Genomic DNA, 27,074 nt, shown 5'->3' on the forward strand with positions numbered 1-27,074 from the left:
TAAAAAGTCTAGGAAAACTAATTTATTCAAAGTCAAATTATTTTTAGGTAACAATGGCAAATGTTTTTTCTCTGACAGATGGATGTCAGCCTCTAGCTGTAAAATGATTAAAGCATTCCCATAGCTGCTTTAAGATAGGACAGGTTTTCTAGGCAACGCCCTCTCTTTCTCAGTTTAATTCAGAGAGGAAGACTAGGAACTGGAATTGATTAATGTAATTTTCCTTCCTACCTACAAAGCAGCTTTATGTGATAATTCAGTGTTCTTTGACTAAATCTCCCCTAACCTTATTTTAAACCACTTACAGTTTCGAAAAGCTTTTCTTCGCCTTGCCCTTGCAGAGTGCTTCTAGCTGATGCTTCATTTACCTCACTGCTGGCTAGTCTTTTGCATACTGCACACATCCATTCAAGAGACAAAAAAAAAGTCCAAAAATTCATGGCAGCTGATCAAAATGTCACCATTAGCAGTCTACCGCATCAGTGGTTGTCATTAACATTTTCCTCTATTGTGGTGTGAAGGTGAAGCCCTCTATGATGGCTGCCCAACTGTCTCTTTGCCTGATGCTTGAGTTTCAGTTCCTCTCTGAAGTCGTAGTCGATGAGGCCTTGGTTCTCCTTGCAAAGCTTACTGTAGGCGTCTGCTAAAGCCCTGAATTCAAAAATAGAGATCTCTGTGGGCCGCAGTGTGGGATCCACATCAGCACTGCGCAGCAACTCTTCCGTCAGTTCTTGACGCTGAGACTCTGGAAACAACAACCTGCAGCAAAGAAAAAAGTCATCACACGCTGACACAATGAGTTAACGTAGAAAACTTGAGAAGTGGCATGGAAGTGACGTTATATGGTCTGTGCGGATGTTCTCTTAGCGTTTGTCAAACTAGAAAAGCAGCGACGCATGCAGTTTATGTTGCTGCTGAAATTACAGATGTTCTCCCTCACGTTCCTCATTTCAGTGACACTAATTGCCGAGCTCCTTCCCAACTTTCAGCTCCTCAGAAGCCAACTTCCTACAGCATTGAGCTCCAACCTACCTGGAAGTTTCTGGTAATCCTGAACTCCTTGGTTAGCCTCAGGTTCAGGTGTGTTTAATAGGAATTGGAGCTGAATTTTTAAGGACAGTGGCCTTTCAGGAGCAGAACTGGACATCCAATTTTTTCAGTGTATGTATTTAATGTTTTGCTGGATGAACACTCAGCATCAAGGTACACAACAGTACAAGCAATTGCGCACATCATATCTCTGTATCTAACCTTACTAAAATCCATTGCTCAGTTGTAGCCAAACAAAACACATTAAGAATAGAGGTAAAGAGAGAGGAATTTTGAAAAATTGTTTACAGAATGCCAGGGAAATGCTTACTCGAGTCCTCTGTGGCAGTGCTTCCTCCGGAACTGGAAGGCGTTTTTGACAATCCTCTCGACCAGCTTGAAGGGCTGCTGGATCTGGGGCTGAGCCAGCGGAGTGAAGTGCACCACCCCCACATCCACCTACGCACACCGCGGGGTGACGAGATGAAAACACACACACACACACACACACACACACACAACAGTATTATAGTCAGACCTGGAGACCATTTTCACGAGCTACTCCCACTCGAGTGAGGGGGAGAAAGGGAATGGAAACCAACGCAAGAGGGATATACAAGTGAAGTGAAACAGAGGGTTGGGAGAGGAGGCGGTGGGTGACGCTGCACGATGACAAGCCAGTTCCGGTTGCTACAGTAACACCTGTTTGAAGGACCATCAAAACAATCCTCTTCAAGTGCAAATAGTAAGTCTCTCTTACACTGTTGCTTCCTAAATGTTCTTATAGCCACAGTCTAGTGCTGCTGTAGGGGGATGCTTCAGCTTCTATCTCCTCGGGTTCACCGATCAGCACTAAAGGACAGTGCTTTTTTTTTTATTATGCAAAATCTGCATAGATGTCTGCCATGCCCAGACTAAAACCTGTTTCTCTTGAGTAACTGCAGCGGGAGGCATCATTTCAGTAACTTCAGAACCAGTTACTGACCTGCAAGCAGAACAAATTGTTTATCTGTATTATTCACTCTTCCAGAGAGTGGATTTTGAACTTAGTGGATTAAGTGAAAGCTCAATATCTATGGGATATAAATATCTAGGGGATATAGTAGTAATACTGTGAAAATGTAAGAAATGTGCTGGAATGTCCCCAGAATGGAGATGTGTGATAAAGATAATGGAGATACAGAGGAAAATGCAAGTAGTTGTAGGTGATAAAGAGAAAATGCAAACTGATTTGTGCTGCATCTCAGCTGCATGCTTTACTGTGCTTTAACATACTGTAAATTCATCTGGTTCAATGCAACTTTGGCTAGATTCTTCCACTCTTTGGCTTATTTTAAATGAATTACAAGCAGGATACAAGACTTTGAAGAGGTCGTTTGGTCTTTGGGGCTACAAAACAGCAATACACTGGAGATGACAGAGAAGGAAAGATGTGACAAGAGCTTTCAGAAACCATTGACTCATCTGCCTCAGCTATGCAGAAGAACCAACATTCAAGAAATCAATTTGGCCACTTGTCATTTACCCAGCTCGGGATGCTGGCTTTAAAATGAGACACTCTAACTCTCCTTCACTCTGTGAAGGCATCTGACATTTTGACCAGGTAGATTTAAGTCTCTATGAAGTCACAAAGAAACACCCATACGCACATTTATTTATATATGGGTCAATTTCATTAATAACCTTCATGCATTACAAGTAAAATCACTACTACACTATATTTGCCCTGCTACTGTATAGGTCCCCTCTCTCATTTGCACCTGAGCGTGAGTGCTCCCTTAATACAAAGGGTGTGAATTTTAATTTGTCATTTCTAATGGAGAATGATCAAATTGAGGTGGCAGTCCCTCAGGGCTAGCTGAGTAACCATTATTTCCTTTACATAACTGGCAGAGAACAATGGAGTATGCGGCTGGAAATGCATACAGTGAGGGAAAGGAGAAAACAGTCCTGCAATGAGTAGGGATACATTAATCATGACAGCACTTTCAAAAGACAACCACTCTTACTTCAGCTCAGATGAGGAAACCGAAAGAGAAAATGTAGCCAGCGCAGCCTGACAGTGCTTTTGCCAGAGAGGCTTGTTTTTACTGTATAGTTCGTCCTACGCTTTATGAACAGCCCAAGGCATTGATTGGAACGAAAGGAACTACTGACGTGCCTTTCAGATATGAATTGATTCGACACTCTCTCCAGCCTATGAGAGACTACAGGTTTCTGGCTGAAGACACAAGGTAGATGAGGATAAGCATGTAAAATGGGCAACATAAACAGTGGCTCTATATTTAAGCATTTTAAGAATGCTAGGTCAGTGAAAAGCATTCCTATTTCATTGAACAGTAAAGTCACATAAAAAAAAACACAGAGGCAATAAATCAAGGTAGCGTGGAAACCCATGCACTTCCCTCTTGCACAGCAGAGAGTAATTTCCATTTATTATCATGCATTTAAACAGCCATTTATGTAGCAGTTGCAGTAAGACCATTTTGACATCTGCATTACAGGCAAACAGCTACAGGTTAATGAAATGACTCCATCAGCAACAGTGAATAACTAATGGATCTCATCCTAAAAAAAAAAAAAAGCACACAAGCAAATGGGGACACACACACCCCACCCTGTCCCTCAAGAAATGATAACTTCGATGTCTACTCAAGCCTTTGCACATGATAGCTAGAGGTGATAAAATCAAGGCACCATGCATATAATTGCTTTCTGTGTCTTCACACGTCAGCTCCTGACACAGACATTCTGGGTACATTAACGGCACCCCTTACACATTGTTTTCACATTTTAGTTATTTAATTTCTGAAACGATCCCAGGATCAGCACTTAAATGCACACGAAGATCACCATCATTAAATATAAGAGTATACTACATCTTCAGCTTCACCTGTGCAAAAGCACTGATTTTGACCTACAGCTCCAATTTTGGTCATTTATTAACCTATTTATAGAATTTGTTTATACAAAACAGTTTTATAGATAGATTTAGTTTTGTCCTTCTTTGCCCTCTTTGTCATTTCTAAACCAATGCCATATAGCCACTCCCACCCTGCAGCGAAGAGAGGACGGATGGAGGACGGCAGGGGTGGGGGGTGTAGGGGTTTATAGGGGCAGCAGCTGTGAGTTCATCCTCCTGCAGAGTGAATGTTCCTGCTCAGTGGCTAGTCATATTATGATTAGGGTAATAGTGGTGCATTGCCACTATAGTGAAACTCCTTTAATAGCAGGTGAAAGGTCCATGCCAGTCCACTACCCAATGAGGCCACTACTCACAAAGAATGTGCTCTGAAAAGGAATATGTATTATGTTTGTGCAGAAAACAAAAGTCAAAATATCTGCCAACAGAACAAAATGACAGAATTGTTTTTTATATTTCATAATTTGTTCTCTAATAAAAATTATTTCACGTTTTAAATTATTCAATATATATTTTTTATTGTTAGGGCTATTTATACACTTAATATCCAAAACATTTAATCTATGCAGCTTAATCGGATAATAAACTGCATTAAATTTAAAAACAAGCCCTCTTTCAAAATTAATGAGTGAAACGTTTATTTCTCTGGGAAAATCGGGATAAGTTAAAGCGTTCAAAACAGATGTTAAATCGAATCAAAAAGCTTATGACATTAGATCATAGACGGGACTTAAATCGCTGTGAGAGCATAAGGAGACAACAACGGAGACTTTCATGCGCGTGAAGTTGAGATATCGCTGCTGCGTGACGTAGACCATCATTCGTGCAGCTTTGAAAACAGCATCGTCGCTCCACCACTGATGTCCTCTGATATACCGCTGCTGCTGAAGACACGGATAACTTGAACGGATAGCTAACGATACAACAACGGGCGTTTATACTGTTTATGTATTTAGCAGTGTGTGTACGTGTGTGTGTGAGCTCGGAAACCTGACGCGTCATAGCTCGCTCTGCACCAGCCGAGGTAAGGATTTTTGCATTCCGCTCCGTATTATAAATAAACCGTTCAGCCTCCACTATGAGTCATAACCTAAAAGACTTCTGTTACTGCCTTAGTAAAACGAATGGGGAAAATGTCCTGATAAGTTGTGTGCTTGTGTGTCTGAAACGATACTTTATTTCATTTACCTGACTGTATGGAAAACAGAATCAGACTCCTGTTATCAGCCATGGCAACAATACGTGCATGTTCTATCACTCCACTAATATCTATGGGTATGAGGCATGAACAGGAAAGGCACGGCAGCAGTAAAAGGAGCCAGTAGTTAGGAACCTGCTTCCTCATCATCCTGTGTGCACACTTCTCTTTGTTCCCAGTGCACTGGGGGGGGGAGGACACTCGTTTAATTCTCTCACTTATTTCCTCAGGCAGGCGGCGGTGCTGAGAAGTCTCTGCCGTCGCAGTGGCAGCCGAAGGAGAGGGGACTAGGCAAGCTTGTGTGAATGTTGGCCGAGTTCAGGAACGCGGCAGGATGGCGTCCACGGGCACGCAGATCTTCGCCTTCGTGCTGGCATTGCTAGGCATCCTAGGTGCCACGGTGGCCACTTTACTGCCTAACTGGAAGGTGAGCGCAGATGTTGGTTCCAACATCATCACTGCCATCTCTCAGATGCAGGGGCTGTGGATGGACTGCACCTGGTACAGCACAGGCATGTTCAGCTGTACGCTAAAATACTCTGTGCTGGCACTGCCCGCATACCTGCAGACGGCACGCACCACTATGGTGCTTTCCTGCGTGTTGGCAGCACTGGGATTGTGTTTGGCCTCTTTGGGTTTAAAGTGCACTCGCTGGGGTGGGGGACGGCGTGCTAAACGTCACGCTGCCATGGCAGCCGGCACCTGCTTTCTGGCCTCTGGCTTTCTCTGCCTTGTTCCTGCCTCCTGGTACACAAATGAGGTTATTGTCAGTTTCCTAGATGCCAACGTGCCCGAAAGCAACAAGTTCGAACCGGGTGGTGCCGTTTACGTAGCCTTCATCTCGTCTGGTTTCCTTTTTGTGGGTGGATCCATTTTCTGTCTTTCCTGCTCGGGTAAGCGACACGGCCCCCAGGATTTGATACTTCTCCCTCCTGACAAACTCCTCTTGCAGCAGCAACAGCAACTGCTGCAACAACAGCAGCAACAGGACCAGCTCCAGCACCAGTACTGTTCTCTCTCACCACTGGATAACAAGACTGGCTACAGCCTGCAGGACTACGTATAGGGGACTGATAGTTCTGGACCAAGAAAAGTGCAATGCACTGCCACTCGACCTCTTGGCTCTCGTGATTACAACATGAAAGGGCGAGAGGGACCGCAACTTTAAAGCATTTCCCTTATCATTCCCGTCTCTCCCCTTTTTAAGATCAGCAAGCACAAAACAGTGGAAGTATTCCCTCAAGCAACGTCTACGAACAGACGGATTGTGAATACTGAGGGGCGAGTGGCAGCAACGCTGCAGTAGCAACAGCTAAAGCAGTGTGAAAGACTGAGCAAGATGATAAATAAATGCACATATCCAGCGTCCTAGTAAAGCTTATTAAAGTGTTCCTCTGGGAACGGATTAGCAACAAGGGAATGTTCCTGGTACTTCAAATCCCACCCCCCTTCCCAAAGATCTGAACTCAAAAGCAATCGTTTAGCTGCTAACAATCGTTCGGTAACCTCTGTCTAAAGTAAGATGGCAATATGTCTCTAAGAGGCAACAGTATGGGAGAGCCCTTGTTTGGGAGATTCTTTGCTTTGCTTTCCATTTGAGTAATGGTTGTGTTAATGAAATCTCTTGTCTTATTTTGGTAGCTGATAGGATGATTGATATTCTGCCTAAGCATGCTTTCTTGGAGCCTGTGCATAATGCAGTGGAATGCCTGATGTAGACTGAATTGTAGCCATATAGCCTGTGCCTAAAGAGCTGTAGTACATAAACCGCTGAAACTGTTTGAAGAGAAGTAGGAGGAGAGAGTGAAATAGGGGTTGCTGGGTCAGGCATGTATGGGAAAACCATATTGAGGCTGAGAGGAGACTGCCCCTACCTTACGTCAAATGGACAATGTAATGTTGTGCCGTATTTTACCCCAGACAAAAGCAAGCTGCCTTCAGCTCAGGGCATGCTGTATGCCGCTCTATCACGCACACACTCTCATACATTTACTGTGCTGCATGTGTGCTTTTTACTCATGCTGCTACTCACTGCCATGGAAACGGGATTCTACACCCAAATATTTGTATTGTCTACAGGCTGTGTCTCTGCACACTTAGAGAACGGTGGTCCTGTCTGTGCTGAGCTGGAAGCTGTCATAAATCACTCTGGCCAACAGCAGAGGATTGGTGTCTAGAGACCAAGCCTCTGCAACACCCTTTCTCTCAGATGGGAAGGTCCCTACTCTGCTGACCACCTCAGAGCATAAGATATGATCAGTAGACAATGTACGTGCTGCAGTTTTGTTATAGAGACATAACATCAACAAAGATATGAGTTTCAGTAATTGGCAGCGTTTTTGTGGAAGCATTTGGCACCTGATAAGGCTGCAATCTGCTTGTGTCCACTCACACAGGAAGCAGTCCATTGCCAAATTACTTTTTTTCTCTAAATGTGAATACGCTGTTACGTATGTTACGCTGTTTGTCTACAATCGCATTAGAAATGTATCTGCTGAGAGATTGTCACCTACTAGGGGCTCTTAACTTCATTTGAAAGGAATATTTCAGGTCATTTTTAACGTCTATAGACATCATCTGTGGCATGCTGTTGATTACCAGAGAAAGGGAAACAGTTCAACATTTAAAGTGTTCATTTACAGTGCTGCTCACATACCTTCCGTTGTTATTACTATGAAAGGATAAATCACCAAAAAAGAACAATGTCATCATTTTTACTCACCCTCAAGTTGTTCCAAACCTGTATGAGTTACAGATTTGGAATCTGTATGAACTCAATGGCTACCAGCAATTGTTTGGTTACCAATATTCTTCAAAATATCTTCTTTTGTATAAGTTCATACAGGTTTAAAACAAGATTGGTGACAAAATGTTATTTTTTTCTTTGGTGAACTGTCCCTTTCAATGAATTTCCATTTGTTTGCTTGCGACTAATGCAGTTTCATATAAACTTTAACTTAGTCAGTTTTTTTGACAAATACTGGCCATAGGGATTAATATTTATTTAAGTACAAGAAACATCATACTCTACCTCTCTCAGTGCTTGCCATCCCGTTCTCCCTGAGCGCTTATGGATGTTGCCTCTGACAGCCAGAACAGTTGCATGTCATGCACAAATGTGCCAATGCATGTACACACAAACACCCCCTCATAAGCATGTCCCCTTCCCCTGCATATATAACTTGTGCCAAGATTCGAGTAAGTGTGTGCTGTGCTTGGATGCAGCCATGCGTTTCTATGCTGCTGAAGGGAGGAATGCAATTTCAGTGTTGTTCTGCTCTGGCAAAAAGAGCTTTGGCAGTGATGGATAGCACAGTGCATTTTTCCTCTCAAGCAGATTCCCACAGGCTAGCAGATGGCTGGGCCCAGCTCGCCCCCTGCAGGCAGCGGCGGGCATGCTGCGTGGGCACAGCCAGGTTTTGCGCTGCCCCTCTAGGGCAGATTACGCCTTCCTCAGCAGACCATGCCAGCTCCTGGACAATAACGACTGCCCATGCACCATTACTGAATGCAATAAGCACTCCTCCTACCCTCCAGAAGTAACAATGCACTGAAATGTTACAATTGTGAATGTGCCAAACTGACTACTTTGCAAATGTATGTACAGGTGTACTGTTCTGTTTGCCAAATGCAAGATGATTTAAAGTTTTCGAAAGACTGTCATCTGGGAGATAATTTATAAATATGACATTTATCAACTAAAATATCAACTAATATTAAATTCCAAAGCACAATGATTCTAGGATCACAAGCTGTTCAAGTTCACCAAGGCAGGCATGAAAGGACTGAGAAAACTTTAAATTGTACTTTGGGATTTCATATTCATCAAAGCTCAACACCCAAGCATGTTCACAGCAAATCTTCTTTATAAGAAGACAAACATTTACACCTTTAATTGTGTAACCTCATTTGAAAGCAATTTATTTTTTTGTTAGCTTAACATGGTAAAAGATACACTGAAATGAAGATGATTATCTGTCGATAGTATTACCAGAAGAGGTTTTGTAATTATAGAGAAATTATTCATATATTGTTATGGTGCAGCTTGTTTATTAGCACGCTAGAAAAAAAAAGGTTTCATATGATCCAGGCAAAATAAACAGGCCCTCGTTTTTGTTCAGTGGCCAATTTAATGATTTCTCATTGGATAAATGCAGCTTATATTTTGGTGGATGCTTCTGCGCCTTCTTAATTTTGCAGAGGATACTGTTCAAATATTTCTGTACTGTTCTTTCAGTGTGCTTGTGCAGGTAGTTATATTTTTATTAATAAAAATTGGTGTAAGCAGTATGTTCTTATAAACAACTAAGTCTTATTTAATTAATTTGTGCTGTTTTGTTCATGTGAGGACAACACTTGGCAAATATTTGAATAGAACAGGCTGTACGGAACATATCCTTTCATCATTTACATTTACTGTATTTATAGTTAACATTAAAAATTAATAAATAAAATAAGCATTCCTTCATTTCCTAGAAGACCGCTGAAAGACTGAAAATCAATCTAATTATAAGATGTGTGTGTATAAACCTTTACCTAGTTATTAAAAGGCTGATGAATTTAAATCACAAAGTGCATTTACATATGCCTTTAAAATACATATGAATTATACTATTAGGAAAATCAATTTTTATTGATGTTGCCATTTTATATACTTATATGATTTTCTGTCCATTATGATCTGGTGTATGCAGTGATCGTAACGCAAAGGCACATTAAGTGTATCCCTGGCAGATTTTTGGCCATCATGTTAGGCTTGATTTTTAGGCCATCTCATTATGGTTCATTACATACTATACATGGTGACAAAGGTTTTTTTTAAAAATAGACTTTATATATACCTGATTAAGGAGATTTGGTTTTGATAATGTAACAGCTTAGATTAAAAAATGCTTCCCATAAGACAGGTGTGCCCAAACCTGTTCCTGGAGATCTACCAACCTGCAAAGTTCAGCTCCAACCCTGATCAAACACAACTAAACCAACTAATTAGGATCTAAAGGAGCACTTGATAATTACAGACAGGTGTGTTGATCAGGGTTGGAACTGAGCTCTGCAAGTAGAAAGATCTTCAGGACTGGGCACCCCTGCCATAAGAGATCGAAGAAGAGGAAATCTTTGTATTACCTTAAATTCATTTAAAAGGTCTTTGCCCTCTGTGGCAGTAATAAAAAACCTATGAGTTGGGGTGCAGATATTTGAAAAAAAAAAAAAAAACAAAAAAAAAAACTCAAATCACAGGACTATTTAGCACTTATTTGTATCCAACTACATGCAAAACTACCTTATTCTTTGTAAAATCACACAATAGCAAAATCTTTTTCCATTGCATGTGTTCATGTAAGGTAAAGCATTTCGGTCAAAAAAAAAAAAAAAACTTTAAACTTATATGGGCATCAAAACCCCATCAGCAGTAATGGGGTGCCAAGTCTATGGACAATCAATCAGTCAGCACCCCTCAATGGCTCACTTCATTCACTGCAAGCATTATTATTATTATTTTCTTTTAGACGCAGTGTCTTATTTTTGTAATATGAGCAACGTGGAAGATATAATATGATTGTCAGACACTGTGGATGACCTTGCACTGCTGGAAACACTGGGTCTGTACACACACTCACTACCGTGAGCACAATGGAATGATGATACTGCTCTTGTTTGGTGCATTGTAAACTGCTGAGACAGGCAGTCTAGAATGCCAAGATAAAAGTGCCTGCATGAAAACAATATTTTCCAATTTTCTTTTCAAAGGTGTAAATAAAAGATTACTAGAGTATGTTTTTAGAAAATACTATTTCAGTCGATCAACTTCAAAATCTCACATTTAATCATTGTAAGTAAATCTTACATCAAATTTCTTTCAGTCTTACTATACAGAACAAACATTTCAGCATTTATATCTTTACATTTAAAAGATGTAATTAATTCAAACATCACATACACAAAGGTGAATATTATTAAATAAATATGTTGGAAAAGCTTTAGCCCAAAAAAAGTGCTGTTGTAATAGCACGACAGCAGATAGAGTGAGATTTCAACAGTGAGAGACAGAATAACAACAAAAAATGCAGAAAAATGCACTTCAAAAAAAGTTATAAATTGATTTGCCTTTTAATGAGAGCAAACAATCAATCAGATTCCAAACTCTCCACCATGGCCAAGACCAAAGAGCTGTCCAAGGATGTCAGGGACAAGATTGTAGACCTGCACAAGGCTGGAATGGGCTACAAGACCATCGCCAAGCAGCTTGGTGAGAAGGTGATTCGTAAATGGAAGAAACACAAAATAACTGTCAGTTTCCCTCGGTCTGGGGCTCCATGCAAGATCTCACCTCATGGAGTTTCAATGATCATGAGAATGATGAGGAATCAGCCTAGAACTACACGTGAGGATCTTGTCAAAGATCTCAAGGCAGCTGGGACCATAGTCACCACGAAAACAACTGGTAACACACTACGCCATGAAGGACTGAAACCGTACAGTGTCCGCAAGGTCCCCCTGCTCAAGAAAGCACATGTACAGGCCCGTTAATTTGCCAGTGAACATCTGAATGATTCAGAGGAGAACTGGGTAAAAGTGTTGTGGTCAGATGAGACCAAAATCAAGCTCTTTGTTATCAACTCAACTCACTGTGTTTGGAGGAGGAGGAATGCTGCCTATGACCCCAAGAACACCATCAAACATGGAGGTGGAAACATTGTGCATTGAGGTGTTTTTCTGCTAAGGGGACAGGACAACTGCATCGCATCTAAGGGGCGATTGACGGGGCCATGTATCTTTAAATTTTAGGTAAGAACCTCCTTCCCTCAGCCAGGGCATTGAAAATGGGTCGTGGATGGGTATTCCAGCATGACAATGACACAAAACACACGGCCAAGACAATAAAGGAATGGCTCAAGAAGAAGCACATTAAGGTCCTGGAGTGGCCTAGCCAGGCTCCAGACCTTAACCCCATAGAAAAACTGTGGAGGGAGCTGAAGGTTCAAGTTGCCAAACAGCAGCCTCGAAACCTTAATGATTTGGAGAGGATCTGCAAAGATGAGTGGGACAAAATCCCTCCTGAGGTGTGTGCAAATGTCTTACCTCTGTGATTGCCAACAAGGGTTTTGCCAAGTCATATTTTGCTAAGGGGTCAAATACTTATTTCACTCATTAAAACGCAAGTCAATTTTTTAAAATGTGTTTTTCTGGACTTTTTTCTGTCTCTCACTGTTCAAATAATAGACTGATAATTTCTTTGTCAGTGGGCAAACATACAAATTCAGCAGGGAATCAAATCATTTCTTCCCTCACTTTAATAAATCAAATCTTACACTGGGTGTAGAACTGCAAATTTGGAAAATCTCTAAAATATCTTTATTGAAAATTACTAATGAGTTTTGGTTAAAATCCAAAGTAGTTAATATTAAAATTTGATATTTTTAGACCTGGAATCATAATATATTGAGAGTAGGGCTGCAGGCTTTCTGAGACATTGAAATAACCTTCCTTTACTCCTGATACCTCATTTGACCCCATTTATTAAAATGGAGCACTACTTATAAAAAATTTGACCCCATTATTCACTCTGTGAGGTTTCATTTTCTGTGATGGTCCCATGGTGCAACAATGGAGAAAAAGAGTTTAATGATCCTTAAAATGGACATAAAAGAAAAAAGCATGATTGGCCTTGCCATGTATGGGTAGATGAAATGACACATTTTTATGTACAGAGTATCATTTCTCTCTTTTATTTCTTAAGAAATAAAAAAACAATGTCAGAATAGTGGTGTTGCAGAAAAGCAAGTATCTACATGGATATATTCAGATTATTATTTTTATAACATTGTGTGATCCAAAATCACTTGCAGCAACATTCAGAAATGATAGTTGAAATGTATTTGTGTTAAGAAAATTTAAGAAACAAGACATTTCATAGGATAAGCTGACAGTCTAATAAATATTTGTAAACTGTTTTTTTGTTGTTAAAGTAACTGGTGTATTATAATAATTGAAAAGAGATGTTCTGCAAAGTGCCTACACCTTTTGACCAATTCAGTGAATGACTTTGAGTCCTTTGTGTTTATTGGATAAATCAAAAGACTGTCTTTTCCAGTCAAAGACAAAACTGTAACTATCATATACTGTAAATCCTAAAAGGCCATATGTATGTGTCCAAAACTATATTTTTTTATGTACTGTATCTTCATGCTTTTTCTCCATACATTTTCATGTGCAAATGCCATCCACCCACGTGTAGATGTATAGGATCATCTCCTCGGAGAGTGTAGAGGGATGGAGGTGCCAGTGCTTCCATTACTCTTAATATCCAGACAAACATCTGCTTGAGGTACGCTTCACTCTCTCTACAGATCAATCTCTGTCATGAGCCCATCCTCAAGCTGTCTCTCTCTTACTCACACTTTCTATCCTCTGTGTGTGGGAAGGACACTGCAGTAGCAGCTGGCTTCATGTCTGCCTCCATACACGCCTCAGCTCAAGGGACGGCAGCCCATCCCCGTGCTCGTGAAACGCGTGGAGGAGAAGGGGGGGGGGGGTCGCTACTGAACCACTTTTGCATCTTATAATGAAGAGATAATAATTATATTCATTCAGTCATTCTAAAGAATGCAATTATTCTAACAGCAGCATTTTACAGCAGACACAATGTGGGCGATGAGATGACACAAGTTCATTTGATTGTATTGCAGCTGAATAAGACATGCTAGAAAAAAGAACTTTTGTTTAAATATGTCACAATTTAACATTTACTGTAGCAGTCACTGCATGGGCAAGTGCTGGGGTTAAAGCTTTGCAATCTACCTGGTGGGGGTGTCAAGTGCGATCCATGACAGAGGAGACCAGCAAGTGCAGCGTGGGCCTGAGGACATACAATGCACAACCAATCACCGTGGACACAAGCCTTCAAGGACAACCACAGTCACTCAATGTGACAGAACAAGGTGCCTTGCAGCGTCCACACAAGACTGCCAGACATTTTAAAAAAATAAAATAAAAAAAAGACATAAAAAACAAAAACAAAAAAACACCCCTAGTGGCATGCCAATATCAGCTAATGCTCATGATTATAAATAGAACAACACTGTCCTGTTCTGAAATGCTGCAGCTAATTCTCTCTGACCTTACAGAGGGGTTCTGCACGGAAATGAAACATGGCAAATCTAATAATTCAACCCATACTGTGAATGTAGTGCAGAGCAATTCAGAACAGTTCTCTAAATACAGTGAATGAGCTACTGCTAATTACCAGCTGCACAATATTCAGTTCTCTAATCCAGTTAATTTGACAAGAGCATAACAGGAGGCTGTGTATTATACACCATGTGTGGCAACTTACTCCCAGACGCATCTTCTCTCTTAAACCTTCAATAAATCCTATTAATTTTGCATAATTTTCATGTACTGTGATATCTAGGCCAATTCACACATTTCTGATAGTTTTACTGGGACTATGCATTGGAGGATGATGATACAGATGAAACTACATCCTGTAAAAAAAACAACAGTGTTCTATTTTAAAACATGTATAATGACTACACACTTTCAGAAATAAAAGGTACAAACGCTGTTACTGGGGTGGTACCTTTCTTTAAAACATGTCTGTTCCAAAAGGGTAAATTTTGGTAGAGCTGGGTAGATTTCTTACAAATTGTAATCCATTACTGATTCCAGATTACATGACAAAAATTGTAGTCAGTAACGTAATCTGTTACACATTTTATGTAAAATCAGATTACTTTTGGATTACTTTTATAATTTCTTTGACTTTACTTGTTTATCATGTTGATTTAAATGGGATTATCTTGTACCATAATGATGTAAAAAATATAAAGAGTTAGAAAATATGTTCCATTCATTCTAATTTACAACATGAAGTGCATTAAACATTATATTACATCAAGGTTTTCCAAACTAGGGTTCGTAAAGGAACTGCAGGGGGTTTGTGAGTTTAATGAAAAGCAAACAATTAATTAAATCATTAAAAAAGTAATTAAAATAAATCATTTTAAAACAAAGTCCTTTTCAAAGGTTATTTATATAGGCTTCATTTTAAAATATCAAAATAAAACACTTACTAAAAAATATGAATTATTTGTATTTACCTGCATGCAATATGACCATTAATCAATATCAAGAAACCGTAAACATGCAAATGTGATACTTGATTTTTAATAAAATTTTTATTTAAAGATCTCAGGGTTACTTAGAGCAAAGTATATACTTAAAGTATATTTTGTGAATAAGGTTTAGATGCCAAAAAGTTTTGGAATGCCTGCATTACATGTAAATAGAAAATAATGTGAACATATGTATTTTAATGAGTTTGAAAGACAAAAGCCTTCCAAAGACGTAATAATACATGGTTAAAAAAACCTACAGAGTGATAATTCAAATGAAAATAAATGTGTTCATCAGTAGTTGATGCAATGTTGTAACCCTTCTTAAACCTGAAATAATTTTTGTAGATTCAGTGGTCAAATGCTGTGTCGCCACCTGACTAATGAATAGTTCAGGTGAGAATGTCCACAAAACTGGACTTTCTGAATGTATATAATTGGTAGGCTATTTCAGAAAGGAAAATTCAAAAGTTGAAAGAGAGAAATTAGGGAGAATCAATGAATTATTAACCATTTATTGATATTGTATGAATAATATGTAATCATGTAATTCACAAAAAAGTAACTGTAATCTGATTACGAGCATTTTAAAATGCAATTTACTCTAATTACAAGTACTTAATTTTTGCAATCTGATTACATAATCCAGATTACATGTAATCAGTTACTACCCAGCTCTGCATATAGGTACATATCAGTATATATATTTTATATAGGGACGCACCCAATGTTCAGCAACCGAAATTATTCGACCGAAAATAACAAAAAAGAATAAGCGAAAAGGCTGAATAAATTATACCGAACAATGAAATAAAATCGCAATCAAATAGAGGCACGCACTAATCCAGCAAACATGTCAACAGTGTGGAAGCATTTTAAAGTACTGTGATATCTGTCTGAGAAAAACGCAAAAATCATTACAAGCACCACATTGCATGTCTTCCATGAGAAGAGAAAGGGGTGGTTGTTGCTGGTTACTGTGTGATGACTGAAATCGCGAAATGGCCTTAAACCATTAGTAAATAAACTAGATTGTTATTTTGTCTGATACAAGCACTAATTGTATTTATTCTGACAGTGCTGCACGAGCTTGTTAGCCAGGGTTCAAAGCCCAAAGCGTTAGGGAAATCTGCGTGATGAGAATCATTCATAAATCTGCTGCTGTCAGCAAAAAGTAGTACTGAGGTCTTCTTGCGGGTTTCTGCCAAAATAAAAGTCAACATTCATACATGTTAGTATTGTAATTTTACTGTTGTTCTGTAAAATAAAATAAAAAAGTAACAAAAATAATGATAACAATCATTACAACAGCTCTATTAATACATTTATTATAACATTCTCCTTTGCTCAGCAAGGCTGCATTTATTTGTACATTAAAAACGCATGTCTGATTCAAGAAGGGGGTCTTAAAAATTGCCAAAGAATATTATATAACTAACTTATTAATTTTAAGTTAAATTGTGCTTTGTTGGTAGGCTATAATGTCTACTAGAATGTTAAAAATGTTCAGTATTTTTAAATTGTTGTTTTGTAATTGATTTTTTTTCTTTGAAAAGCAAGGCAAAACTGTAAAAAGCAAATATTGGCCATTTAATTTATGCAATGGTGAAAAAATTGGCAAAATACATGGGGGGAAAAACACGAAAAACCATGTTCGGTAATCGGCTATCAGCCTTTGGCCCAGTGTGTAATTTGGTTCGGCTTCGGCCAAGAATTTTCATTTCGGTGCATCCCTAATTTTACATATTAGAACCTACCTTATGAAAAGGTACCACCCCAGTGACAGCTTTTGTACCTTTATTTCTGAAAGTGCAGGAGCCTATACCATGAAGCTAGATGAAACAAACTCTGGGTTACATGATTGGTTTCAAGTTGACCTTCCAATCAGGCTCATACAAATAAAAATAAAAAAATACAAATTAACTTATATATTGAGTCTTATTTATATTACACACACACACACACACACACACACACACACACACACACACACACATATACTGTATATATTTTATAATTAAATTCATCTTGATATTAATTGTTAAACTGTAATTGCCCATGTGTAATGGACTGGAGGAAAGGAAAGGAAAGGAAAGGAAGTGAGGTGAGGCCAAGTATGGTGACCCATACTAGGAATTTGTGCTCTGCATTTAACCCATCCAAGTGCACACACACAGTAGTGAACACACACACACACCGTGAACACACACCCGGAGCAGTGGGCAGCCATGGCTGCGGCGCCCGGGGAGCAGTTGGGGGAACGGTGCCTTGCTCAAGGGACTCACCTCAGTCGTGGTATTGAGGGTGGAGAGAGTGCTGTACATTCACTCCCACCACCTACAATCCCTGCCGGACCTGGGAATCGAACCTGCAACCTTTCGGTTACGAGTCCGACTCCCTAACCATTAGGCCACGGCTGCCCAAAGGTATAATTAAATATATAAATCATATAAAATAATTATAATAAAATTGCCCAGCTTTTAGTGTTGATTCGTTTTCAAATTCAAATTCTTTTACTGGTAAGTGACCTTTAATCTGGATCAAAAGAACCTGGGAAATTACTTAATTATGTCAAAGATGTTGCTTTGCTCAGTGCTGATTAGTCTAGTTTCGTTTTAAAATCTCTTACATAACCTGCCCCGGAGCATGTTAACTGTGGAGCATAATTTACTATGGTGATCAACACTGTTGTAAGTTTAAGCAAAAATCAGCAAAAATCCAGGGTTGGCGCAAACTAAACTAAAACTTACCTGGCAAACCAGCTGAACTGGCAGGCCTCTGTAACATGAATTACAAACAGAGCTCAATTTTTTTTTAAATAAAATGTTACGATTAAATAGCTATTTTGTAAACCTAGGAAATCATACAAACATTCACCAATGCTTCCAAGAACATCACAGGCCATTTTTGCAGCTTCTGTTAGCCACTTGCAGAACATTATCAATCTGACAAATCAGAAGAATTTGCAAAGATGTACAAGATCAACAAATATAAGATTTATATTTAGTTACTGATCCATCAAGTGGCCTAAAACCTAGACTATTCTTATTGTTAATCCCTGAGAAACTAAATCACTTTGATACCAGATATGCAGACTCCACAGCCAACTCAAATATTAAACAGACAACTAATGTTGATTTCAAAAGATGTGAGCAGCCCTCTAGGGTAAGCCTCTTCAACACAGATGGCATTTATACCACCATAGCTCTGTATAGCAAATAAACTGGCAAAGGCAAACTTGCAGTATTACAGTTTTTTTCAGTCGCTAACAAGCGTTTGTCCAATCAGTTGTCACATTTTCAAAACTCTAAACACAATTAGCACAGCATCGGTCTTTTGTGGCCATACCATTTACACATTTCATGTCGTTTTCAACCAATATGCAGTCAGTGAACACATTTCCACAATGCTTACATTTTCTTAACAGACAAGCTTTACCTCCCAACAAAATTATGGATTGTTTTTGTAGTATTTATGAATGTTAACACACAACATCCCACAATAGCAAAAACAATATTCCAAACCTTAGATACAGTATAAAAACCTCTGCTTCTGTAATGATATCAGTTCAAAAACAATATCAATATCAAAAATATATCTCAGCTGATAATAAACAAACAATTGAATAGCTGATTTATGTTGGGTAAATTGGGCCAACCACAGCTGATTCCAGTCTGGCTTACAATCAAGAGGCAGTGGTTATTTTTTTCTATTACATTTACACTTCTACAGTAAAATGAGGACTTTGAGGAGTGATGTTTTGGAAACAGGGTTGGAGTCAATTCAGGAATTAACTCAACAATTCTAATTCAAAGAAGGAAATGGAATTGGAATGGAATTGGAATTCAACAACAATTACAGGAAACAGAGTTGGGATTGAATTGGAATTACAGGAAGTGGAATTCAATTCCATTTATTGCTGTTTCTGAGCATCTATGTGTGATTGCATTTAGAGACATACATTTTAACTTTATTTATGATGCTTTACAAATACCAAGTAATGTATGAAATAGAGTTGATCAAATGCAAGTAAATAAAAATGAGAACTGTACATTATGAATTAATAATTGAATGACAGTGGTGATAAGTTTCTGTATGTACTATACATTCAGTATATGATTACCACATAATAATGTCTCAACTCACAAAAAAAAATTAGTCATGTTCATTCATGTATTTCATTCACTTTTTATTGCATCGAATTATCATCATTTCCTGAAATTTGGCATGTGAAATGATCATGCTTAACCAACTAAACATACAGTACTTTGTATTTCTTTTATATGTTTGTTGTTTATGTGATTTACAACATTTAATGTACTATAAACTAGCAACTCAAGTGGAATTTTTTGTAATTTATTTGATTTCGATTCTGTTTCCTGACATTCCAATTCCAAATCCAATTCCATTCCAGGAAGTGAATTGGAATTTACCATTCATTCTCAATTCAATTCATTTCAAGATCGCAGAGATTAGATACAGTAATTTTGTGCCTTTTTTTTTAGACCCCCCCCCCCTTTTTTTTGATGGAATGTACAAAACCAACCAAAAAGGTGGGCTATAACCAGGCTTCAACCAAAAGTGATTCAAAAGACCAACAGTCAGATGAAAGCTATCCTGACTTACAGTCTTCATGTAGACCAGAAGACAGTGGCAATACTGTAACAAGGGATATGCAGTATTGCCACTGTCTTCTGGTCTACATGAAGACTGTAAGTCTTCATGTATGGTCTTCTGAATGGGAAAATCCTACTAGGCTGACTATCTGTACTGCATTTGCATGCTTTGTTTAGATTGACTCCACCTCTATGTTTTCCTCTCCCCCTGGAAAGGTATATAAACTGTAATGTATATGCCTTAGTAGACGAATTTTGATGACTGCAGCGAACGAACAGCTAGGATCTCAATAAAGAGAAACTTCTGCTTCAAGATATCCAAAAGTCTCCTGGTCTCTGAGAGAAAAGTTCACAACAGGGGCGTGACTATTAATGATCCCGAGACTATAACGTCATAGTCTGTGTTATGTTGGAATTGGCCTCTTTTTCAGTGGTCTTTTGCAAACACCAGATTTATATAAGAAGGAGGAAACGATAATGTTTAAGACTCACTGTGTCACTATGTCATGTCCATGTACAGAACTGTTATTATTCAACTATGCCAAGGTAAATAGTTTTCCATTCTATGGCAACTTTAACTGCATGTTAGGTCATACTCAAAATGCAAACAACATAAGCAGTTTTTTCTCATTTAACACCGATTATTATTCTGAATTTCCAAGATTACAAGATTAATGTCTTCCTGACATCAGATACCTGAAGACAAACAAAACCAGTGATGACTAAATATCACAAAGATTAAGGTCTAAAGGCAAATTAAATTAGTGTCAACCAAGAAATCAGATTTTCTCAAAAATCTGTCTTCCAGCACGGTTTGTAAAAAAGGGAGGAAATGCAGTGGATGGAGAAAGGTCTTGTCATTACTCATCCTTTAGATATCTTACAAGTGTTAGCCTATGTTTTTTCAAAGAGTGCAATTAAGCTTTTTCTCAGGGGTATGTCTACCGTGCATCATCAGTCTTGTACAATTTTTATGTTGAGATGTTTCAGTGACTTCTTGTGAGAAATCTCATGAAGCAGCATGCTTCTTTCATCAGTGGTGTAAAAGCCTTGGTGTGTAATGAAATAATCATCCGTGCCATTTAATCCAAGAGAATGCTCAATTCGCCCCACTTTCCTTTCTTCTCTTTCTTATTCCAAAGCTCTCTGGCTGGATAAAATATTTACAGACAAGGGAACTTCATGCATAAAGTACTTTCTTTTATAGGACCCCTCTTATCCACAAACCCCTGGCATTCCCCAAATCCTAAAAATCCAGTGGAGTAAAGAAGCAAGGCTAAAATTTTCAAACAGGGCTTTTATTTCCTCACTGTACAAAAGAGCGCGGTACCAAATGCCCTGTGGCCATCATTACACACTAAGCGTTGCCATCTCTGATTCCATATCTAAGACAACATTGACTCTGTGCTCTTCTAATGAGCTAACACCCACATCCTTCTACATGAGCAGTCAAACACTGAGAGATACAGAAGCATAAATGGCAGAAGAAAGGGACTTACATTGGGTTTTGGAACAAAGGCACATCCTGGGATGGTGAAACAGTTTTTGACAGTGCAGAGATACTGAGCCATGACAGAGAGGCGGCTGCGTTGACGGCCACCTGTGCTGGCTGTTAACCTCTAGAAATTAAAGAGAGGACAATTTTTTTTTTCAACCATTTCATCCTAATGACAAAAAAAAACACACACTCAAATACTTAAGTTCACTGTTGTTTTAGATGTACTTTTTTTTTAAAAAGAAACTGTACCTATTTTTTTAAATAGCAAAGTTTTAACTTGTTAGCAAACATTGCCCTTCATATGGTCTCCCAGCCACTTAGATTTCTTACAAACCCATTTAAATAAAAAAAACAAGACATAAATTCAAATATTTTTATGCGCTACAGAGTGTGTGCCAATAGTGGTAAAAGTGTTCTAAAATAAACCAAATTTAGCTTGTTTGTCCACAGTTGTAAAGCTGCAAGACAGTAAATAACTGAAAAATGCATAATCTGAGTGTTAACAGGCAGATGAGGAAGAATGTTCTGACGAAACGCCAGTATTCATTCATTTAATCTAATAACATTTATTTTTTGTTAAATTTAAGAACTATTAAGATCTTATTACAGCTACTGTTCATATTTTTTGAACAATGTTCAACATCAAACATGATTCAAATCATGAACGCAGTTGTTCTGCAATTGTTTGATGCAATCTGATAAAAAGGCACAGTCAGGGGAAAAACGTGATAAACTGTGAAACCATCAGAATCCAAAAAAAAGAAAAAAAAGAAAAACATGATACGATTTTTGGTCTAACCGCCCAGCACTAGCTGAATCTTTCTGCTTTAGAGCAATCCAATTTTAGAGAATCAAGCTGTTGAAAAACTTCTATATTTGAGTTGTCTTATTTGGTGTGAGATTTAATATGGTGTCTTGAGAGTGAGAGAGAGCCTGAAAGTGTGCATGTTTCATGCCAATTTCAGGCTGCGTGACAACAACATAAATATAAAATGACCATTTTTATTCTACTGTGCCTTCAGTGTAAAATTTGCATGTGAAATGAACATTGCTTTGTTGCAAACTTGAAAAGCCTAAATTTCATTGTGACAACCCTCCAAAAATTGAAAAAAAAGGCAGAAACTTAAGATTAAACAGAAATGATCAAAGTCTATGTTTAAATATAAACCTCAACTCAAGACAAAAAAAGACAGTAACAGTTTATTTTAAGGTGTCCTTGTTAGACGTTATATGTACTTTTGTAACTATTATAATGACAATTAATTATGCATAATCCATGCAAATAACTTTAAGTCAAACCCTAACCACATAGTAAGTACATGTAGTGAATTAATATTACTTAGTACATAAATGTAATTACACTTTAACAAGGACACCTTAAAATAAAGTGTAACCAAAAATACATTCAGAGGTACTTACAGCTCAGAATAAGCACAAGGCTTCCCTGTTTCAGAACATCAAATAGGGGTTGTTGTGGTATACACTAGTGTGTTTAGACATTGCAATCATCTTTTAGCACATTACCACAAGTCTGTGTAATGTTATAATTTTGTAATATCTTGCTACATGTTCTAGCGTGTTGCTAGGTGACTACATCAAAATATGCTTACTTCCCAACTATATAGTAGGCAAAAAACAGCACGTCAAAAAGAGCAGTAAATCCAAATTAATATAAAACAGTAGGAAAAGGTAACAGAATAAACTACTACTTCTGTCAAGATTCTGAAGTGCACATCCAATGGAAACTTTACTATTTAACTATCATTCTATATTCAAAGTACATTTTAATGGTCTTTAGCCGCAAGTTATTTTGCAAAAGAAGCTTCTACTCCAGAGTGCATGCGATTTCGGATAGTTAAAATGTTCTAACATGTTGCTATGCGTTTCTGGTTAGTTTTTGCCAGCGTGTTGTAGCTGATTGTTAGGGTGATACAGTTAGTTGACAAGGGCAGACAGACAGATACATTTTCTAATAAGTTAAAATAGTAAATTAGTGGACAGCAACTAAATCTGTAGACAATATTTTTTGTAAAACATTGCCTTCAAAGGAACAATACCAGGAATAACAGTTACCGTTTAACCTACCTCAGCCACCTCTTTCTGGAAGGTCAGTGTAAGCCTTGTGCGTCCAAACATAAAGCACCCAGTTCTGTTAGACATCTGCTCCAGCCACTTTATAATGAGAGGAGTCGACACACTAAAGGGCAGATTCCCAATGATGTGCAGGTTGGGGGGTGCTGAAACACAAGTACACACATTCATACGCTAAAGAACCTTTCACATTCTTTACGGGTGCTCATATAACATCAGAGTACAAAAATTATGTTACTGCGTTACTGTCAAACAACAGCAGCCAGATGACCTTTGCTAAACTGGCCCTTAATCACCAAGAAAAGGCTGAATACAGGATGGCAGACATTCAAGTAAGTTGTCTTAAGGTTGTTTGTATATAAGTCAGTGGATGTTCTATCTTGTTGTTCTAACAGGTGTTAAAAAGCCTTATTTTCTCTGATGATTGATTTCAATTAAAGAACATTTCCAACTGAACTTGTCCAACAAATTCTTTTAATACATTTAATATATACACATAGCACCTCCATAAAAAATGGCACCCTTGTCAAGTATAACTAATAAAATAAATACGCATGAAATAAATAAATATTCTTTGTCTTAAAAATGTGTCTTGAAATTATTGGCAACACTAGAAACTCTCAGGAGTAAACATTTAAGTAAAGTATGTTTCTACTTTCCACTGAGTGATTAGGAAAACTTACAGAAAGTGGTATAAATCTGATTTATAAATCAAAAACTGTGGTATAAAAATGATGTCACTATACGCTCAAGTGTCTACAGTTTGCTAAGCATAACTGTTCCCATTCAAAGTTATCTAGACAAAGGTAAGTTGCACAATGTATTAAATTAAGGTATAATAATTGTCTCACAATTTGTCTAAAAAATATGTTCCAGAATAGGACTTTATTTAAAATACATACAAATATCCAAAGTCTAATTAAAGACTAAGAGGATAAACAGCAAAGGCATTTTTCCACAGCGTGTCTAACTCATATTTATCAAGTGTGCCATAAAATAAATTGCTTCATAGAGTACTAGTTATTTATTGAACTGTGTTTGAGATCACTTAAAATGTTTACCATCTTCCCATGTCTTGGCTATATGGGCTGGGAACCCTTTTTCCAGTCTGTATGTGAGTATATCTCCATGTGCTATCCTCATTCTTCCAGGAGCAGCCTCGGACAAAAGCTGAACAAACAAAAAATAACCCAAATACTTCAATATACATGCTTACTCAGCCTAATTACATTATATAATTATACAGATGGTGGACACACCACATACTGACTGCTACCTTTGATATTGAGCCCTTTTTGGTTCAGGGACTCATTATTCCATTTCTGTTTGCCAAATGTCTGTGAAATTTATTCCGTTAATGTCACGGTTGTTAAATATTTTTATGTTCATACAGATTAGAAGTTACAATTTAAGATTTCTTTCTTTTTTAATGTTTTTGAAGGATGTCTTTTGGTCTTGGCTCACCAAGGCTCACAATATTGTGAAATATTATTACAAATTACAAATAAAAATAAATAGCTACAAAAATTATAAATAATATATTTTTTAAATGACATTTAAAAATATATTTTATTGTATAAACTGTGTAGAAATCAGTAATTTTAAATTGTGATATTTTCCAGTATTACAGTTTTTAACTGCATGTTTAATAAAAAAAAAATCCTAACTTTAAATACATAAAAAATTATTAAAATAAACATAAAAAAAAACCTTAATCATTCCAAACTTTTGACCAGTAGTGTTTGTGGCATATCAGGCACTAGTCACTAAAAACATCTGATTTTGTGTGAAGTAGCTGTATCCACACAAACAGTTGCCATTATAAATTTCCTGGGACCCAGCATACAGTAATTGTTTTTTTGTTTTTGTTTTTAACCACTGCCAATATCAATACCTAACATCAGGGTGGCTAATGGCTATATATGTAATAAATGTTAATGATAGCACAACATTAAACACAAATTTTATGTTAAACACAACATTGCTAGAAATTAAAATTACCACTTATTTTACACTATATTTCTTTAAAATTCAGTGAAAATAATTTGAAAACAGATAAAGTGCAGTATTCTTTGACTGGTCTGTTTAAGGATTTTAAAAATGACAGCAAGTACAATAAACACTTATGCTTGCCAGTCTAGCAAGATATCAGTCAACATCAATACTCTTGACATGGCCAAATTATCACACTGTAGAATACATGGATTTATTTTTAAACCTGTAATCCTGGAATAAAGCGTGTGTCCTTCTCTACCGCTAATAAGTCTGCTGCTCCAGCTTTCAAAATAGACCTGGTGAGGCCCCCAGGTCCAGGTCCCACCTCACACACATGGGCGTCCTTTAGGTTTCCTGCCTGCCGGACAATCTTATCTGAAATTAATAAGGATTTTGTTTGAAGAAGCCGTTTACATTTAGTACATTTACCAACAATACATAAACACACACACATAAACAGTGTACTACCTCATTGACATCTATACAGTCTTGGTAATGTATCTTTAAATAGAGTGAACAATAGTTGGACTGACCTGTGAGTCTCATGTCTAGGAGGAAGTTCTGAGAAAGCTGTTTCTCTGCTCTCAGATTATACAGTTTGATAATCTCCTTTATTGTAGGCAGAGGAGGTAACCGAAAACAGGCTAGTTTCTGGGTAGCTGCCATCTCCCTTCAGTTAAAAAAACAACTGAAAAACATGCATTTTAATTACATAACTTGTCTGTTTAAATAGTTTACTTTAAACCATTAAAGCTTATTGTTTACGTTAAATAAATTAAAATATCAGTGTAATAACAGACTTCTAAATGTCTCAGCACAAAGCATTTTTCAATGCATAGGGAAGAAAAAAAAATATTGCGAATATAAAACATTTTAGCTGAAAGGTGGTAGTCCTGCTGCACATGGTCCTGTATGTCTATGTTATTTGTAACCCGAGATCTCTGGATTCTGAGACTCGACAGGAGATTCGTAATGTTCGGGCAACACCTTGTGGTTAATCTTCTGAACTGCAGTTAATTAGAGATAAACTGTCGCTGTCATATGTTAACTAATATTTGTTAAAGATAAAGCAATAACAATAGTATTTAAACAATAGTATATAGCGTGTTTAGGACTTTCCCAATTTATATAAATATTTGTGAATTAATTGGAAAATACAGAACATAACTCAGCAACAGACATTTATAGATAATAATAGCGCTTGTTCTGTCCTGGCTCAGAGCATTTATTGTAAATAACAATGGTAATTGTATTAAAGTAAAGACACATATTCCTTGATGGAGAGATTTATAGAAAACACTGTATATGTTAGAATCTACTTATAAGCAGCCAGGACTGCGATATGCTAATAAACAAGACAACAATACTGTCTAAAATATTTAAAGCGCTTAAAAATGAGTTATTGGTATTTTACTTCTTACTCGGCCAAATATTTAAACAACCGCTATCTTCAGTAAAAAACAAAACTGTTTAAGCTAAAACACGACACAAACAGGAAACACGTTTTCCTCACCAGTGCAGACGTCTTCCTGCAGCGGAGGCGGTTACCCTGACGCTTTAATTATTTCCTCCAATGCGGTGCCGACAATGAACAAACCAACCAATC

At 37.7% G+C, this 27,074-nt stretch overlaps 2 protein-coding genes across 3 annotated transcripts; one reads left to right on the forward strand and one right to left on the reverse strand.

The window, feature by feature from the left end:
* Positions 1 to 26,962, reverse strand: tfb1m (transcription factor B1, mitochondrial). The gene is made up of 7 exons (XM_073827022.1): positions 26,002 to 26,962; positions 25,692 to 25,843; positions 24,535 to 24,643; positions 23,468 to 23,619; positions 21,384 to 21,503; positions 1,361 to 1,488; positions 1 to 759 (listed from the first exon to the last, which is right to left on the reverse strand). The coding sequence occupies exons 1-7, from the start codon at positions 26,132 to 26,134 to the stop codon at positions 480 to 482; spliced, it is 1,074 nt and encodes a 357-aa protein (XP_073683123.1). The 5' UTR covers positions 26,135 to 26,962; the 3' UTR covers positions 1 to 479.
* On the forward strand, positions 1,529 to 10,037 carry LOC141295754 (claudin-20). 2 transcript variants are annotated; one of them, XM_073827023.1, is made up of 2 exons: positions 1,529 to 1,774; positions 5,381 to 10,037. In XM_073827023.1, the coding sequence occupies exon 2, from the start codon at positions 5,485 to 5,487 to the stop codon at positions 6,214 to 6,216; it is 732 nt and encodes a 243-aa protein (XP_073683124.1). In that variant the 5' UTR covers positions 1,529 to 1,774; positions 5,381 to 5,484; the 3' UTR covers positions 6,217 to 10,037. The 2 variants fall into 2 exon arrangements, with proteins under 2 accessions (XP_073683124.1, XP_073683125.1); XM_073827024.1 differs by lacking the exon at positions 1,529 to 1,774 and adding an exon at positions 4,697 to 4,976.
* Positions 26,963 to 27,074: the final 112 nt, after the last annotated feature.

Source organism: Garra rufa, chromosome 21 (assembly GCF_049309525.1).
Source record: "Garra rufa chromosome 21, GarRuf1.0, whole genome shotgun sequence".
In the NCBI taxonomy this organism is placed as follows: Eukaryota; Metazoa; Chordata; class Actinopteri; order Cypriniformes; family Cyprinidae; genus Garra; species Garra rufa.

What these genes read in the sequence shown, in the direction of transcription:
- LOC141295754 (XM_073827023.1), top strand. Translation starts at nt 5,485, where the DNA reads ATGGCGTCCACGGGCACGCAGATCTTCGCCTTCGTGCTGGCATTGCTA.
- tfb1m (XM_073827022.1), bottom strand. Translation starts at nt 26,134, where the DNA reads ATGGCAGCTACCCAGAAACTAGCCTGTTTTCGGTTACCTCCTCTGCCT. An exon ending in AGCCAAGACATGGGAAGATG is followed by an intron (nt 23,620 to 24,534) that starts GTAAACATTTTA and finishes CTTGTGTTTCAG; the next exon opens with CACCCCCCAACCTGCACATC. An exon ending in TCCAGAAAGAGGTGGCTGAG is followed by an intron (nt 21,504 to 23,467) that starts GTAGGTTAAACG and finishes TTTAATTTCTAG; the next exon opens with AGGTTAACAGCCAGCACAGG.